Raw genomic sequence first — 18,288 nt, forward strand, 5'->3', positions numbered from 1 at the left:
CTAAATTGATTTAGGGTTAGTGTGGACGGAAATCGAAGTTATTGGTCCCATTGTTTTACTGAGCTACCCAGAGTGTACCGCTCTGGAAATCGATGGTAGCCTGGGACCATGGACGCACACCACCGAAGTAATGTGCCCTAGTGTGGACGCGTAAAATCGATTTTATAAAATCTGTTTTATAAAATCGATTTTATTAATTTCGATTTTACTCTGTAGTGTGGAGGTGGCCTGAGTCACTTACCCTTCAGGAATCCACAACAAGTGTTCACAGCTCTTCACTGAAGTATAAGAGCTGGGGAGTTGTCCTGTTCCTATGTGAGTGCAGTGGGCCTGCTGAACTCTGAAGGGGATTCCATAAGTAAATCTTGCCTGAGCTACAAATTGGGGCACTGTCTGTCCTAGGCATGTGTGAGTTCAGGTTGCTACTTGTCCACCTCCCTGATGTGTATCTAGGGCAATTCTGCATGCTACACTGTAGCTGGGCTTGAAAAGCATCAAGGGCAAAATATTCCAAACTAGGAGCCATCTCTTCAGCTGGCATATACTTGCATGACATTGACTTCAGTGCTGCTGCCCCAACATACACCAGCTAAACAGCACCACAAAAATGTGCATGTGGACAGAATCCCTAGTTCACACAGAACTGTAGGCAAACAAGCATTTGCACCAGCAAAGCTGATAACTGCATGCACATATAGACACACGCACCTGCAATTACTCATCCTGCACTTGGAAATGCCAGTTAGAGCAGATAAATAGGGAATATACACACAACATGGGTGCCAGCATACATTTTGAAAGTCCAACTTACGTGCCAAGTTTTGAAAATTTGGTCCTAAAAGTGATTCCCAAAACATATTGGGGGGGGGGAGAATCAACATTACCATGGCTGAAGGAGACCCTCAAAGGTGAAAAAATTCTTATCTGCTTTCCCATGACCAGACCGTCACTGAAAACGAAACTGCATTGACATAACTTCTGCAAATTAATTGTGCAGCACCGAGCACAAGGCGGCTGGGATCTCTAGGCACTCCCACAATCCAATTAATTATAATAATAATTCTATTTAAAACTGCATTTGTCTAGAACCTGAACACAGTTCTCTCTTGTCAATATGCATTCATAGCACTGTAAAAATGGTAGCTAATTACGGCTCTTAAAAACCTCTGTGAGGTAAGGAAGAATGTTAATCCCTTATTACAGATGGGGGAAACAGAAACACATAGAAATGAACTGATTTGCTCAAGGCCACGTGGGGAATCAACAGCAGACTTGGGATAAGGACTCAGGCATTCCTGGCTCCCAGTTCTATGCTTGATTCGTTTGACCATATTTTCTCTCAAGTTAACCCTGTCCATAGTGGAATTTGTCCTAGCCGAAGGGAAGGTACATTCCTCAACATCTGACAATTGGCTCAGTAAAAGGAACTTTTTATCTCACATCCTCACAGTTCTTAGCCTTTCTCCAGTTGTTTTTGTCCTCGATGGTAATGCTCTGCATTGAGACAGCAAGTTATGGCAGATAATGCAGACAGCAAGGAGAACAGAACTAAAGCTTCTGCTCTTTAGAAAGGAGCTTTGAGGTTGATGCGGGGGTGTCATAAACAGATAGCTAAGGGTTAATGTTCTTACACCTGGAAAGAAGTTCCTGAAGCACCTGACCAGAGGACCAATCAGGAAACAGGATTTTTTCAACTCTGGGTGGAGGGAAGTTTGTGTCTGTGTTCTTTGTCTTCTGCCTGAATCTCTCTCAGCTAGAGAAGGATTTTTTCTATTTCCTGCTTTCTAATCTTCTGTTTCCAAGTTGTGAGTACAAAATGGTTTGTTGTTTTGTATTTACATGTTTATAGTTGCTGGAGTGCTTTGAATTGTATTCTTTCTGAATAAGGCTGTTTGTTCAATATTTCTTTTAAGCAATTGACCCTGTATTTGTCACCTTAATACAGAGAGACCATTTGTATGTATTTTTCTTTCTTTTTATATAAAGCTTTCTTTTAAGACCTGTTGGAGTTTTTCTTTAGTGAGGGACTTCAGGGAAATTGAGTCTGTACTCACCAGGGAATTGGTGGGAGGAAGAAGTCAGAGGAAAATCTGTGTGTGTTAGATTTACTAGCCTGACTTTGCATACCCTCTGGGTGAGGGGGGAAAGAGAGATTAACTCTCGGTACTTCTGTTTTCCAAGGCTGGGAACGGGGAGGGTGGAATCCCTCTGTTTAGATTCACGAAGCTTACTTCGGTGTCTCTCTCCAGGAACACCTGGAGGGGGGGGAAGGGAAAAGGTTTATTTCCCTTTGTTGTGACACTCAAGGGTGTTGGGTCTTGGGGTCCCCAGGGAAGGTTTTTGGGGGGACCAGAGTGCCCCAAAACACTCTAATTTTTTGGGTGGTGGCAGCAGTACCAGGTCCAAGCTGGTAACTAAGCTTGGAGGTTTTCATGCTAACCCCCATATTTTGCACGCTAAGGTCCAAATCTGGGACTAGGTTATTGACAGGCGGCGATTTTATTTGGACGTTGCATAGAGTATAAATAGGAACTGAAGTTCTAATGAGCACAGTGTAGTTGTGTTAGGTGCTTTGCTCACACTTATATTCAGTGCAAATAGCGCCCTGCACAATGGGCTCCATGATTAGGACTACTAGGTGCTATGGTAAGACAAATAATTTGAATAATACATTCTCAGGCATCTAAAATAGATCCATTTATTAAAATGTGTTAGTTACAAAGATTCATTTCTAGTGTGTTGCTTCCTTTTCAATAAAGCCATCAGAACAACTGGAGAAGAAACCCCCACCTTTGTCCCACTTTGCTCTTCACTTTGCCACATCACTTAGGAAGCGGAAATGAAGCATCATCCAAACCCCTGTGTAACAGGGCCTCCTCCGTCCTGCTTCTGTCTCAGTCAACAAACCAGACAGAGACCCTTGTATTGGTTCAACGCCCTGCACAGTTTATTTATAATTGAGTCCCACAACATATCTAGCACCTTTACAAGCAGGGGAGAGCAATCAATCAATCAATCACTCTCTTTCTCTCATTGCCTGCTTTTCCCTTTTTCACTTCCTTCCTGTGCCTATTTGTGGGCTCTGGCTAATGGCTTCATTAGCTTTTCTGCCCTGTCCCACTCACAGATTAGGCACAACTCTGCCTCATCATCTCCCATTTGCTATGCCTGACTGGAGCTGCTGTGAACAGAGTTCTGACTCAGGGTTTCATACCTAGCACTCTGTCACACCCTGCTTTGAAAGTTTGTGGAGTTTTGAATTGTAGAATCCAGAAGTAATCAGAGTTTCTACAATTCAGAGGCATTTTCGATCTCCATAGGTTCTAGCACATGGAGATGATTTCCCTGGGATGTAACAGAAAACCCATCCACTATGTCCGAACACAATAGTTCAGTTTAGCCCCTGGGAAAATGCAATAAGGACTGTTGGTTGACTACTAGCTGAGTTATAGTGACATTCTTGGTCCTGCTTTGAGCAGGGGGTTGAACTAGATGACCCCCTGAGGTCTCTTCCAAACCTAACATTTCTATGATTCTATGATTCAGTCTTGAAGTTGGAAAGCCTTGTAAAATAAAGGGATTCCCACAGCTGTTACTACAGGTGAATTACAAATTGTAACAATTTTAACTAGTTCAGTTAGATTTTCATGTCAGCAACTACTAATCTTAATTCTTGAGCTGTGCAAAGTAAATATTGGATGGACCATTGGGAGCATTCCCAGGAAAAATAACCCATATAATTCATTTGAATATATCTAGTCACTGAGCTCTGAAAATCAAGAATCACCATCACTCCCTGTATCAGAGGGGTAGCCGTGTTAGTCTGGATCTGTAAAAGCAGCAAAGAATCCTGTGGCACCTTATAGACTAACAGATGTTTTGGAGCATGAGCTTTCTTGGTGAATACCCACTTCCTCAGATGCATGTAATGGAAATTTCCAGGGGCAGGTATATATATGCTAGTAAGCAAGCTAGAGATAATGAGGTCAGTTCAATCAGGGAGGATGAGGCCCTGTTCTAGCAGTTGAGGTGTGAAAACCAAGAGAGGAGAAACTGGTTCTGTAATTGGCAAGCCATTCACGGTCTTTGTTCAATCCTGAGCTGATGGTGTCAAATTTGCAGATGAACTGAAGCTCAGCAGTTTCTCTTTGAAGTCTGGTCCTGAAGTTTTTTTGCTGCAGGATGGCCACCTTAAGGTCTGCTATAGTGTGGCCAGGGAGGTTGAAGTGCTCTCCTACAGGTTTTTTGTATATTGCCATTCCTAATGTCTGATTTGTGTCCATTTATCCTTTTCCGTAGAGACTGTCCAGTTTGGCCGATGTACATAGCAGAGGGGCATTGCTGGCATATGATGGCGTATACTACATTGGTGGATGTGCAAGTGAATGAACCAGTGATGGTGTGGGTTGCTCCAAGAGTAATAGCTGTATCTCTTTTGGGTTCCTTGTATATTGATGTTTGACGCCTATCATTTTGTATTTTCTTTGTCACCTTAGGAAAAACTATTTCTGGAGAGAGAAGAAAAGAAGTCCATTTTTTATTATCAGAGGAGGGAAATCATTCCCCTTGAACAATCGTTTCAAGTGTCCTTCTCCTCCTATCTACATGACAAAATATTAAAGAACCCAACTTACTTTTGCATGTTTTCCCCCACCCCTTACTTCCTTCTGAGATCAAGCTAGCATGGAAGAGCTAGGGTATGTGACATGAGATAATCTTACTCTTTCCCCGATTTTACCTACCATTTCCATGTCAGCAACCAGTTTCAGACCTGAATGAATGTAAAGTGCTAGGAATTTACTCTTCCGAACCCTGAGCAGGATTTGGAATAACTCAAGTCCCTCAATAAATCCATCTCAGGATTTACACAAGACTTGTCGCATGGTGGGATAGGAGTTTTAGTTCTGTGTAGACATCTAGCCTGAAAAAGCTGCTAGTTGTTTACATTAATACAAAACAATGGTGTCTTAATTAAAAGCTCTCAGAAATATGAGCCCCGGCTCTGATTTTATTAATACGATGGAGGTAGAGTCCATGTTTGGTTAATCAGAATAGGGAAATATTCAGACTCTTCTGTGAAACTAAAGCTCAGTTCAGGTCTATCTGGGAAATTAACAAATTCAGGAGTGTCATGGTATGGCTAACCCTAGCCAAGCTCCCCCTTCCCCCACATCTTCCCCCAGCATGCTGCCTTCCTGTGCCTCCTCCTCTCCTTCCCTGCGCCGATCAGCTGATCGTTCTTGCAAGGGGGAGAGGGAGTGGACCAGCAGCGCGCTCCCTGCTCCGGGGAGGAGGCAGAGGTGGGGACGGATGGGGCCCTGGGGAAAGGGGTGGTATCAGGCATATCCCCTCCAGCCCCCTGCCATGAGCCGCTCATGGCAGGGGGCTGGGAGCAACCCCACGAACCGAGCACCTCAGCCCTCTGCCCTGACCCCTGAACCCCCCCACACACATCCAGCCCTCTGCCCTGACCCCTGAACCCCACATACACACACAGCCCTCTGCCCTGACCCCTGAACCCGCCCCACACACCCAGCCCTCTGCCCTGACCTCTGAACCCCCCCACACATACCCAGTCCTCTGCTCCGACCCCTGCACCCTCTCCTATATACCCAGCCCTCTGCCCTGACCCCCGCACCACCCACAACCCAGCCCTGACTTCTGCATCTCCCACACATATCCAGCCATTCCACACCCTGACTCCTGCACCTCTTCACACACCTCCAGCCCCTGTTCTGACTCCTGCACCCCCCCACATCCCCAGCCCCACTCTGAGCACCAAACAGGAGCTCCTGCACCCTCCACACATTCCCACCTGCACCCCCGGTCTGGGGGCCTGTCCGTTGGCCCCGCTCAGCCCACTGCCGAACTAGGTGAATGGAACCCCAGGCTGGCAGTGGGCTGAGTGGGCCGGTGGCTTAAGATCAGCATTTTAATTTAATTTTAAATTAAGCTTCTTAAACATTTTGAAAACCTTGTTTTTGTACAACAATAATTTAGTTATATAATATAGATTTATAGAGAGAGACCTTCTAAAAAAGGTTAAAATGTATTATCAGCACGCAAAACCTTAAGTTAAAGTAAATAAGTGAAGACCACTTCTGAAAAGTTGCTGATCCCTGGGTTACAATATGTGTGACTCATAGATCCCAATCCTAGAAAAAACAGCCAAGTGGTTTGTAGACAATGAAGGGCACTTTTGACTTTTTCTAAGCAATTGCTTACATCACTTTCAGAGAAAGGTTAGGCAATATAGGCAGTTAACTTGCCCTTTTTCCCTATCCTCCAGCTGTACCCTCCATGCAGCAGAGCTGGAAGCAATAGAACGAACAGGCCACACTAGGCGATTTCAGTCTGCACAATGTTCAGACACTGTTAGAAGTGACTAAAGGTTATCGATGTTATATGGGCTGAAACAGAGAATAGACTTTGGTCCCTGCCCACTATCTCATCCCACTGGTTACCAGAAATGCTGGCTCTGCATTCTCCATCCCCATCCCCCACACCCACCCCAGCCTCTGGGCAGGTTTGCAAAGCTGTGTTATTAATTCTCCCTGAGAATCAAGCAGGATGAGCTTTCTCAGTGATGGCTCTCCCATGTCTTATCCTACTGACACGCTCTTGTTTATGTTAGTATTGAGGGGGAGAGGGAAACACTCTTTCCCTAATAGGGGAAGCACCTGTTATGCCTCAGGAACTCTCCAGTTGCCTGAGATTAAGATAACAAAGTTGGATGTAGCTCTGATGCCAAGCAAGACTTCCATCTTTGCTCACTTTGCAGCCTGGGGATCAGCTGTTCAGTTCAGCTCCTCCAGACAGACTGGAGTTTGGCTTAACAACATAGAAGTGACCTACAAAGGGAAAAAATTGCAGTTGTGTCGCCCTCTTCACTGTTTTATAAGGTCTGAAGAAGGCCTGAAAATGTTGTTTCTACTTGGGATTTTTTCCCCCATTAGAAATATCAGTTCGGAACCGCCCTGTTTGTGTCAGAGAATTCCATGGAGGACTGGAGATCCCGGGGTACTAAGACATTACAAGATCTGTACAATGCGGTGTTCAACCCATTGAACCGTGAGTGGATTCATCTGGGCCAGGAGGAGCCAATTAACATTCTGTGATGTACCTGGAGGGGAACCAGGGGTTGATAGGGCCTAATTGCAGATGAAACCCAACTTGGGGAGGAGCTGGCATAGGAGTATAAAGCCAGGAAGGGGCTGCAGGCAGGAGGTTGGCAGTCACTCTACAGAAGAAAGGGGAGTTGGCTAGGGATAAGAAGGAGACCTGGGGAAGAGTATTGGGATCCTGCTCTGGACTAGAGTGTTTTACAAGAGACCTAGAGGGGTGGAATAGCTATGGGGAGTGGAGAAAGCTCTGGTAGCAAACTCACAGAAAGGCAAAGTGTTGGGGGAGGAGCCTAGGGAAACAGCAATGAGGACTGATGCTGAGCAAATCTAGATGACTAGTTGTAGGGTTCCTGTGCTGGAACAGGGAAGAGTGGTTCCCCTACCATCTCCTGGTAAAGTGGTACCTGAGAAGGCATATGGACAACTTGTCCAGTGGGAGTTTGTTGCCTCAGAAGTGGGTCATGATCTGGTGACCTGACTGGAGAGCTGAGTCAGGGAGAGAAAAAGAGGAGCCACAGCACAAGCAATTGACAGAAAGGGTGTGGGGGAGGGGATCTGGGCTGAAAGCTAATTTCCAAACCCTACTGAAACTTGAGCAAGTGAGCCAGGAAGTTATATTTTAGTCAAACTGTCTAAGAGCTTATCGAGTGAAACTCCTAATAAACAGTCAGGAGAAAATCTGATTTCACTAGTCCTCTAGCAAAAATGGGGAAGGCAAGCACTGATGGGCTTCAATCAACATGGGATGTAACTGCACTTACCTCGATGTAGTTACATCAGTAAAACCAGAGTACATATCATCAGTGATGAATGAGATCAAGAATTCCTCAATTAAGAAAAAATAAGAATATACCAAAAACCTTTCAGGCCTTTTTAAATATAGCACAAAGAAGAATGAAAGGGCACTGATTTATTTTTCCCAGTTGCGGGTCACCTTAAAAATACAGTTACTCAGTGCATGAGACTCTTCACCATACCAACTTTTTCCCCTCTCGCTAGGAGAGGAGAGAGAGACAGACCTTTCATAGTCTGAGGCAGACAGATGTAGCTACATCCAATGAGAATGTTCAGTAGATATTGTTCATTGAGGGGAGGGGGAATGAGGCTAAGCCCTTGCTCTAGTGGGGAGTGTCCACTGCTACCAAGCAGAAGAGAGACACCAGAAAGGAAGGGTGTTCTTGTGGTTAAGGTACTGAACCAGAACTTCAGCAATATGTGTTCAGTTCCTGGCTCTGACTCACACTTCCTCTGCTCCTCTGAACTAGTCACTTAATCTGCTGGTGCTTCAGTTTCCCTCTCTGTAAAACGAGGATGGTGATGATAACTTCCTGTCTCTCAACCTCTGTCTGATTAGACACTGCTCTCTTTTGGGCAGAGACACTCTTGACGCATATCTGGACACCGCCTAGCACAGTGGGGTCCTGACCTCAGCTGGGGCTTCTAGGTGCTACTGTCATACAAAGAGTTAATGATAATGAAGACACTTCTCTTCTAATTTTGATAAGCACTTGTACAATGGCAATGATGCAATATACGAAGCTTCCCCTCTGTTCCTAACACCCGTCTAGGGGGCCTGCATGAGATATATAGCACCCCAGGAATGTTCAGGGATTTAAATGTGCGCAGCTGCCTTGATTGTTTTTTCTGGGCAGTCACTGTTCATCTCTGACAGCATGTAAAAAAAACTGTAAAACTGCCTTCTCTCCAGGCATTGATATCTCACTCATTGCTGTGGTATCTGAGTGCTTTAAATACACAGGAACATAATCCCAGGTGCCTGTGAGCTGCTGATTTTGACTAGGGCCTGCCTTTCCCATCTCCTCTCCTCCTCTATATGCAGGCAGACTGTCTAGGGAAAGGGGTGGGAGGAGGAAAGAGGGCAGTGGAAGCAGTTGAGAAAACCTTTCCTTGGTGCCCATGTGCAAGCACAAGAACATAGGAGTTAGGAATCTCTTCTGGGAGAAGGAGCAGAAGAGGAGGGAGGAATTCTGGTATCTTTTGGGTCAGGCTCTATGAAGAGGACCAAGGAGGGGGAGGTGCTTTTATTGAGTGAGCACCCAGGTTGAGCAATCTCATCCACAGCAGCTGGGCTAGTGTAGGTAAATCTCGGGCTCCCTGTAAAGCTCTTTGATGGGGCTTTCACCTGCAAAGCCAATGAAGCAGTGAGTAACTTTTCCCACTCACCCTGAACTGAGCTATGGGTGCGGAAGGAGTAAGGAGGTAGGATTTCAGCCCCACAGTGAGGTGGGCTCTGGCCAGAGAAGTGGTGTATGTTCTTGGCCAGGAGGAGTTAGGAGGATGGAGGATTCTTGCTGAGAAGGAGGAAAAAGAATCTGCATTGTACTCCATGCTTGTGGGCCATGATAGATAGGGAGACATCCTGCTTCCCTGTGGGGGCTTGAGACATACCCCCACCCTGAACTCTATCTCATGAAGCAGCACTGGAGCAAGCATAGTAAATATTGGTATAATCTACCTGTATTAGTGGGCCCCACGATCCCAGAAAATCTATTGCTGCAAGTCTGGCAACATTATCTGACTCTGCCTGTGCTAAGGAGAGTGAATGACCAACTGCACTGCTTTACGCCTCATACAAGAGATGGGTACATTCAGCAGCACACAGGAGGGCATTGGCTCGGTTCTGATTCCAAGGGAAGAGTGCCACCTGCTGAATTACCAATGCCACTTTCTGCAGCAAGTGTGTGTTACTTGAGCTCTTCCCTCTAAAGCACAGCAGATTCTACAGGTTCATGGTGAAAAGTGACACTGTGTTGTGCTCCAGGACACAACTGACTGACCTTGGACAAGACTCACTTAAGCAGGCCTCTTCCTCTGCTATTTCTAAGGGGACCCCAATTTGTGTTTCTCTCTAAGGAAAGAATTACTCTGGCACCTCTAAATCTGGTCACTGAGGAGAGGAACGTCTGCCTCACAAGGGTCTCTGTTCATGAGGTTTTCCTCCTTTGAACTGTTTGGCCTTCCACATTTGCGAGTGGAGTCAGCATCAGAATTCCTCTTCTGTCTCTGTGGCTCTGTTTAGCACTGCTCCTCTGGCATGATGGAAAGTGTGCAATTGCTGGAACTTAAGCTAAATGCCTGAATTTAACTAAATAGCCTTATCATTAGTAATTGCTCTTGGCATTTTTATTGCAAAAATCTGAATCCTGGTGATCTCACTCAGCATTAGCATAGCTATATAAGTGCTTCTTCAGAGTCTTCCCTAGAAACGAATGAAATGATACTCAGCCTGGCTTGGAGCTCGTTACTCTGAAAGCAGCAACAGCCATGCAAAGATCTCATCATATCTTCCCAGCCTGGGGCTTGTGGCCTGAGTTTCCCAAGCACAACCACAGGCACCACAGTTCTATAGAATAGAGGCCAAAGAGATGTGCCTCTAGTCCAGGATGGTGGCACTTGTAGGAGTGAGATGCTGAGACGAGAGTGGTCATGGGGTTAAGGCACTGGACTAACCCCCCTTTCTGCATGACCTTACCCAAATCAATTTCTTTGGGTGAAATCCCGTCCCTGTGAAGTCAATGGGGATTGTCACTAGAACTGGGCTTGAATCTTTTGTGGCTCAGTTCCCCATCAGTAGAATGGGGATAAGAACATTGCTTTACCTCCCAGGGTATGGTGAGGATAAATGAATCAATGTCCGAGGTTGTCAGATATGACAGTGATAGGGACCGTATAAGTACCTAACTAGGAAGAGGTCAACTGGACGGAAAGTCTCATGCTGTTTGATTTTTCCATTTTGTGCAGGTATGCTTCCCGCCTGCACTTCTGCCAAGGTGGTCCACACAAGCCCACACTATTCCAGTCCTTGAACTTGTCACCAGTTTGCCAGACTGTGTCCGTGGTGGAACTAGGAGCTATACTCTAGGAACATATTAAAAGGTGGCACCTGGGATACTGTGATCACTTGCTGGAAGACAGCAGTTCTGACATCTTTTGGGCCAGATTCTATGAAAAGGACTTGGGGCAGGGTGGGGGTGGGGCATCTAAATCTCTCTGAGGTATGTACAGGTAGAACCCAGGTAGTGCAAGTTATGCTTGTGAGCCTGCAGACCAGTGAGGATGCTCTATGAAACATCTGCTTATCAGCAATTTAAAATTGACCATTGATGGTTTTGTTTCAGGGAAGAGGAGATGTATATGTTCAGACTAATATGTCCCAGTAGCCTCCCTCATCTGCTGAGCTCCAAGTGAAATTATCAAAATTTGCCTCTGAAAGGAAAGAATTGGGGTTCTTTTCCTGCAAGCAAATGAACAAACAAAAATTCAGTGGAGATACAGGAAGGAATAAAACAGATGCAGCCACCTTGAGGTGCTCCCTTTTCATTCAAGTGGACTGTGGTAAACCCAGAACAAACAGCTACAAGGGTGAGGCGGGGGTAGTAATTAGTCCCAGGGGGTTAAAAGGCCTCTCCCAATCCATTGAGGAGAGAGAACCATGGGAAAATAAGGTTCAGCTGGAAAGGGGTTACTAGGGAACTAATTAGGTTCAGCTGGCTCCAACTGCTTGTGACCTTTTTAAACCCTCCCCTGTGTGGAAGGGGCAGGGAAGCTTTCAGTGGGCTGGGTGCAGCAAGACACTGAACCCTTCCAGGAAGAAAGCCTGCACTTCCTCACCAGAAGGGAAGCAAAACAAGCATAAAGGACTGACTGGGGAAAGGAATAGCCTGACCCTGTGCTACTGGTAAGGATTTGTCTTGCCCAAGCCTCTGTCTCCAAGGCTAAAAAGGACTGAGCCTACTGAGGAGAAGAAGATACTTTGCCACAGGATTTAAGTGTGTGTCTCTCACCAACAGAAGTTGGTCCAATAAAAGAAATTACCTTGCCCACTTCTTTCTCTGGATAAGAGGGTAGTCCCATAACTCGTCTCAGTGATGGAGTGGGATGCTTAGTGCAGCGCAAAGGGGTATGCAGTGTTCCCCATGAAAAGGGACAATAAAGTTAAACACCCTAGGTGCAAAAATAAGATGGGAATGGCCTCCCACACATACAGCATTTGAATCTCAGTAACCTTGTTTGTTTTATTGAAGCGAGGCAGTTGAGTGTAGGTGCTTTTCAGGGCTGCAGCTGAGATCAGATTAATCAAGAAATGAAATTCATGTTGTGAGGCAACAACTTGTTTTGAGTGGAAGGGGCAGCATGTTATAAGGGTCAGGGAAATCCCAGCAAGGAACAGAAACAATTCCATGTTCCACATGGAGCACAGCTCAAACAGCACATTTTGAACACTGAGTAGTCACTACAAATGGTTTGGGGAAACTCCTTTCACTGAAATTAGCTTTCTGTGAACTATTGGTTAAAGACTGCTGAAAAGCAAACACATTTTTAATAACCATGAGCTACTTGTGGGCAATTTGCAAACAGAAAGAGAGCTGGATTCACTTAATCAGTTGTTCATAATGATTAATTTAACCAGTTATAGTTAAGAGATTACTCCACTCTTTGCTTATAGCAGCCTGAGCCCTGCTATCTGAATGAGTTCCATTTTCCCAGCAGTGCTTCTATATTTGGACCATGGACCTACAGAAAGTTGGTCAGTATCAAGTGCTGATGGAGATGGTACGGGAGTAAGTTGTTGGCAAGACATGCTTCATCTTAAACCCCCTTTTACCACCCATCACCAAGTCACTGATGGTAGTTTCTACTACTAACCCTGACATGCCCAGTTCAGCATTGCGTTCTCTGCTTTTAGGACTTTTTAGATTCCCAAGAAGTCTTCTGAGTTGGGTAAAGGCATTATTACACGATGGGTGACTCCATTCCTTTCTGATCCCTTTGATAGAGACCTATCAGACTGCAAAAGACTTTTCAGACTCTGGATTCCTGAAAAAAACATAAAGTAGGCTCTAGAGGCAAACATATAATGAATTACACAGCTCCTTCAGTAGATTCACAGCATTTTTATTCAATTGCTTTAAAGGTGCAAAACCAAAAGTGCCTTTCTCTCTCACACACACAGACACACACTCCCCTCCATATTTTTCTCCTCTAATTGCAGTAGTTTTCCAGCTGGTACAGGGAGCAGGTGTTATGGCAGCATTGCTCAACGATTCCCCTCTTGTCTTGCTGGTATTCCTGTTGGAATGGCAGTTCTTCCACCGAATTCGGCAGATGGCCATTCACTGCCAGGAAACAGAAGAAAACCTTGTGGAATTATATATATATAATTACCTTTGGCTGTTTTATCTCAGCTGGGGTACTTCTTTATAGTGATCAGGATTTCCTATATAGAGCTGATTGGAAAAAAGGGTGAAACTGAATTTATTTTCCCTTTATTAATATTGTAGCTTATAGAGGCCCTGTATTTAGGGTGATCAGATGTCCCAATATTATCTGGACTCTCCCGATATTAGGGGCTTTGTCTTATATACAGAACTATACCCTGCTCCCTGGAAAGAAAAAAAAAGTGTCCTGATTTTTCACTCTTGCAATCTGGTCATGCTACCTGTATTTCATGTTCCAATCAGGTTCTGTAACTCATTAGAGGGGCCATACCTCATGGGTATTGGCAATACTAAAAAGAAGAGGGTGTAGAATTATTGTAGGGGACTTGTAGAGATGGAGAAAGATCTTCTGAGCTAAATGAGGTGTCTGGCTGGTAATAGACTATCGTAAAAATGTGCTGCTTTGTTACATGGAGGTGAATTAGGTTGGAATTGCAAATGCCTCAGAGGAGCCTCATCTTGTGAGCCTGAGCAAACAATTACACTGCCCAAGGGACTGTGGGCAAGTGTTAATTGTGAGGCTGGATGTGCTGCCTTTTGAATCTGGAATAGCATTTTCCTCTTCACTGGCTGCATGTAACCTAGGGATGACTGGAACATGGTACATATTTATGTTTGGTGAAAAGTGGGAAATGGAGGACTTTTACAAAATTTTTCCATATTTTTGATTAACTGAATTATTTTCAACGGAAATATTTGGCTTTTCAATGAAAAACATGGAAAACTTCAAATGATGTGAAAATTTTTGCTTGGAAGGGAAAAAAAAGCAATTGTACAACTACAAAAGTTTAGATGGAAAAATTGTGACCATTTCCATTATTGCATCACTTTCCCCTGGCTCTTTGTTTGTCTTTGTTTAGAAGTTCTCTGGGGCTCTCTGTTTTATGTTTGGAAACCTCCTAGCACAAAGGGGCTTCCTGTTCAATTGAAATTTTCCAGCCAGTCCTTTTAATGTCAAACAGAATAGCTTAGAAACAAGCCCATTCACTCTGCACCTCAGTCAGGCAGATGCTACAGTGCCACTGGCACCCAAGTGAGCGCCTGATTTTGACACCATGACATGTTTACATGGAGGAGCCTCTCTTCCCCTTGGAATGCACCTGAAATCTTGGGCTACCATGTAGATAAACCTTGTCCTTCCTTCAGACAATCTGTGCTCAGCCAACTGGCTGAGAAGAGCCATGGTGCCTGACAATACCACTTCTATGTCAGCCATTTGGCAGCACGAAGCACTTTATGAGCCCATCAGGAGCTGGGAATGGCACTGTTCCCAGCCCCTGCTTTCTAAGGGAGGAGACAAATGTGAGCCTTCAGTGATAATTCCTACAGCATGTTGCTTTATTGGAGGATCACCCAGCCAATCTTTGCATTGAAAAAAAAAAAAACGAAGCTTCATTTGAAACATGATTTTCCAGTATTTGTACAATGGGGTCCAGATCCAGGACTGGGATTGCTAGGCTCTACCACAATACACATTAATAATAATAATTAGCATCATTTATTTGCTTCATACATTTTTGCCTCATTGAAGAGAAGATGGGTGCTAACATTTCAACAGCATGCCCTGAAGGACAGCTATTAAGACATGCTGTGCCCTAGTTTTCTCCCTGCCAACACTTGCAGTACAGGCTTCCCCTTTCCTTCCTGGCCACCCTGTGATGGAGAAGCATCTTCTCACTATGATTCAGCAACATGCTTCCTACACATATATACATAGCCTGCGAGTTCCTGCGGAAAGAGAAGTGGTTTGCAAAGGGAAAGAAGCTGATGTGAGCTGCAGGGGAAGCAAGTGGGACTGCTGGAAAGAACTGACTTACCTAGGGGCTGCTCGAGGTCCCGTCGGGCTTTAGGAGAGTAGAAGAAGCCCCGTTCTCCACACACCAGATAGAGGGCCTCCACTAGGTGTGAGCCGCAGAGGTGCTGGGTGGCAGCAGCATGGCTGATAGGGGGGCCAGAAAGGGCAAGAAGGGCCAGGAGAGGCAGTGATTGGATCCAGAGAGCCATGGTGAGAAGGGCAAGACCTAGGAAAGCTAGAAGGGGGAGAATGAGCTAGAAACAGGGAGGGTGGGTAGGAGAGAGTTTAATATGAGATTTACTTCATTGTGCATCTTAAAGCCTTTAATTCTTTTGGCAAGAGAGTCAATGCAAAGTGATGGAAGGGCCCTTCTAATAATCCCACAGAAGCATGGAGGAGAGGGTGCATTATGAATCCCAGTTGCAGGGAAACTTTGGTGCCTCCCATGTGATATTACATTATTAATACTTTTTAAAAAACAGCTCGTACTCAGTACATATGAACCTAGTCAAGTAGAAAATGGTTCATGTCTAATTTATCGCCCCCTGCCCTCTTCCCCCAAAGAATTGACTGGACCCTAAGTGCCTGAGTACGAAATAACAGAGAACTGCTCTTAACTCCTGCACATCAGCCGCAGCTCGGAGCCTCAGGGAGAAGAATGCAAAGATAGCCTATGATCTCCCCAAATCCTGGGGCAGCAAAGCAGTCAGGGCTCAGTGGGGCATATGGAAACCCCAGTCACGTTCCCTACACCAGCACGGTGGGGAAAAGGGGTTGTACTGTAGGAGTCACAACAGCATCTCTGCAGCAGCAGAGGACCCTCCTACAGCAGGATGACCCTTCTATGGCCAGTTACGTGGTGCTTGTTAGGCGATAGCTACAGCACACACCAGGATCTGGGCCATAGTCTTTTGAACGGAATGATGCAGTCATCTGCCATGTTAATCCCAAGATGCACACAAAGAGGTGAAACAGACCTAATCAGGCTGCTTTTGCTTATCCGTAGAACAGGTACAACATGTGCCATAGCAGTGCCAGCTTCCCTACCCATCCTACCAATGCATTTCAGCCATGGCCTGGATAAAGAGGCAGCCCGCAACGCTGGGATGTTGTTTTTTTTTTAATTTTAGCCTGCATTTAGCTTGTGTGTTTCTTCTCCTTCTAGCAGGTTGCCCCTGGCAATGAATATTTTGTGGGGAAAATACTCAAGATAGACTTTCACTGCTGAGCCTCCATGGTCACCTCTTCCCGCTTGTGGTGCCCACCTGTGCTATGAACATCACAAAACCACTGTGGGCACTGACTAGCACCCTGGGTTGCTGTCTTAGCAGAGTGAGCACAAAGACTGACCAGCAGTGGATAGGTAACCCATTCATGTCAAGTCTGAAGCTTTTGAGCGGGGCAGTATGGGAAATTTTGATATCCCCATGCTGTGCCAAATGCTGCAGATAGCTGATATAATTTGCCAGAGCTGTCAAGCCAACACCTTTCACTGGCACTACATTCTCCTAAGAAAAGGGCTTGAAAAAACACACAGATAGAGGCTGAGGTGATAGAGAGGAAAATGGACTTACCGAACTAGGTGGCAGCAGGAGAAGAAGTGAGGTCTGCTTGGAGAGACAAGAGGTGCTTTATAGTGACTTCCCTATCCTCCTTTCACTGTATTTATATCCTTTGCATTTGTCTGAACAATACAGGAGCTAATTAGAGCTCCACCTTCTCAGCGATGCCCTAGCCAAAATTTTTGCTGCCTAGGCACATTAAGTCCTCTCTGCACAGTGTCAACAGGTCTTTAGGAGGGTTAAGATAGAAGCAACAGTTTGCAGTTTCCATCTCATTTCACCTGTAGCCTGTTTTGGCTTTGCAGAAGCTCTGCCTGGAGTTGTGGTGACCCTTTTAGCAGGAGATAATGCTGCTATTAAAGCTCTAACGATTACACTAATGCTGGGCAATAGGCACTGCCAGGATTGAGGGAGCCAAGTGGCTGCCAGTCTCAACAGCTGTTTCTGAAGTGTAAAATTAGAGAAAAGTAAACATGTTAATATGTTAGGTTAATTTCAGCTCACTGAGTAACTGACGATAGGCCAAGCTGTTGATGAGACTGTGCTAGAGCCAGGTGTTAAAGAGGAAAGAAAACACTTCATTAGAGGGAAGGCTATCTGTATCACTCACTCACACACACATAGATATAGATATAGATAGACTAGAAATTGGATCTTGGACCAGGAAAACGTTCCTGATGAAAATTTCCTTGAAACTGACATGTTTCCATGAAACATTTTGGCTTCAATTAAACAGCATTTTCAACAGAGAAAAGATCTGCCAAAAAGAAAACATGCATCAAGGTCTTCCTACAGATGGACTATGAAGGATGGCTTCATGCTCTCAGCTCTAGGCCAGAAGGCTGTGGGTTCCAGAACAGTCCCTAGGCTTGTATGTGACCTTTACAATGCAGGACTTCTTAGGGGGTACAGCTGAGACGTCTCCTCATTAGAGATTCATCTTTAAGTCTAGCTTAATTGTTCCCATTAACTCACTCCCCCATCCATACACAAACCCTCTCAATTGTGTGTTGATTGTTACAGTAGTCCAGGCAACTACCATGCTTGGTGGCCTAGAGCTGACTGTCATTTTTGCAGTGAGGTCACATTTTCTCATGCTAGCCCAAAGATCTGAAGATCGCTATCTGATTTAAAAAAAAAATTTAAGACTGAGAGGCAGTAGTGAAATTTCAAGGCCCTTGGTCGATGGTGAACAAGCAGGGCTGTTTAGTGAGTTGTGGGGAGGGTGGGAATAAACAGAAATGTAAACTGCAGCAGTGTTGAGCAAGGAATTGCCTCTGGCTACAAAAGCATGAGAAGAGAGTCTTCATCTCTCAAATTTTCCTTTCATATAAGCTCTTTTGTTTGTGAATCAAGGTTTAGCTAAGTTTGTAATGTAGACATATCCTTCAAGGTAATTATCTATGGTGGGCTACTGAAATTCAGGTTCCTGCCATGTGGTGGGTAGGGGTGGGGTTGAAAACAGGGTATCATTTATTATCCGAGTCCTCACTAATACTGCCCATCCACCTGTCTGAATGAAACAAGTTTAAACTTTCATGGGGCTTGTATAGTCCATGATTCTACTG

At 45.1% G+C, this 18,288-nt stretch overlaps 1 protein-coding gene across 1 annotated transcript; it reads right to left on the reverse strand.

The window, feature by feature from the left end:
* Positions 1-13,127: 13,127 nt before the first annotated feature.
* Positions 13,128-15,367, reverse strand: INS (insulin). Its single transcript, XM_050953781.1, has 2 exons — positions 15,181-15,367; positions 13,128-13,261 (listed from the first exon to the last, which is right to left on the reverse strand). The coding sequence occupies exons 1-2, from the start codon at positions 15,365-15,367 to the stop codon at positions 13,128-13,130; spliced, it is 321 nt and encodes a 106-aa protein (XP_050809738.1).
* Between the last annotated feature and the right edge of the window lie 2,921 nt (positions 15,368-18,288).

The sequence above is a fragment of the Gopherus flavomarginatus genome, chromosome 5 (genome assembly GCF_025201925.1).
Source record: "Gopherus flavomarginatus isolate rGopFla2 chromosome 5, rGopFla2.mat.asm, whole genome shotgun sequence".
Taxonomy (NCBI): domain Eukaryota; kingdom Metazoa; phylum Chordata; order Testudines; family Testudinidae; genus Gopherus; species Gopherus flavomarginatus.

Bases quoted from the DNA above. Each gene is read 5' to 3' on its own strand.
- INS (XM_050953781.1), bottom strand. From the start codon at position 15,367: ATGGCTCTCTGGATCCAATCACTGCCTCTCCTGGCCCTTCTTGCCCTT. The intron at 13,262-15,180 runs GTAAGTCAGTTC...GTTTCCTGGCAG, and splicing joins GGACCTCGAGCAGCCCCTAG to TGAATGGCCATCTGCCGAAT.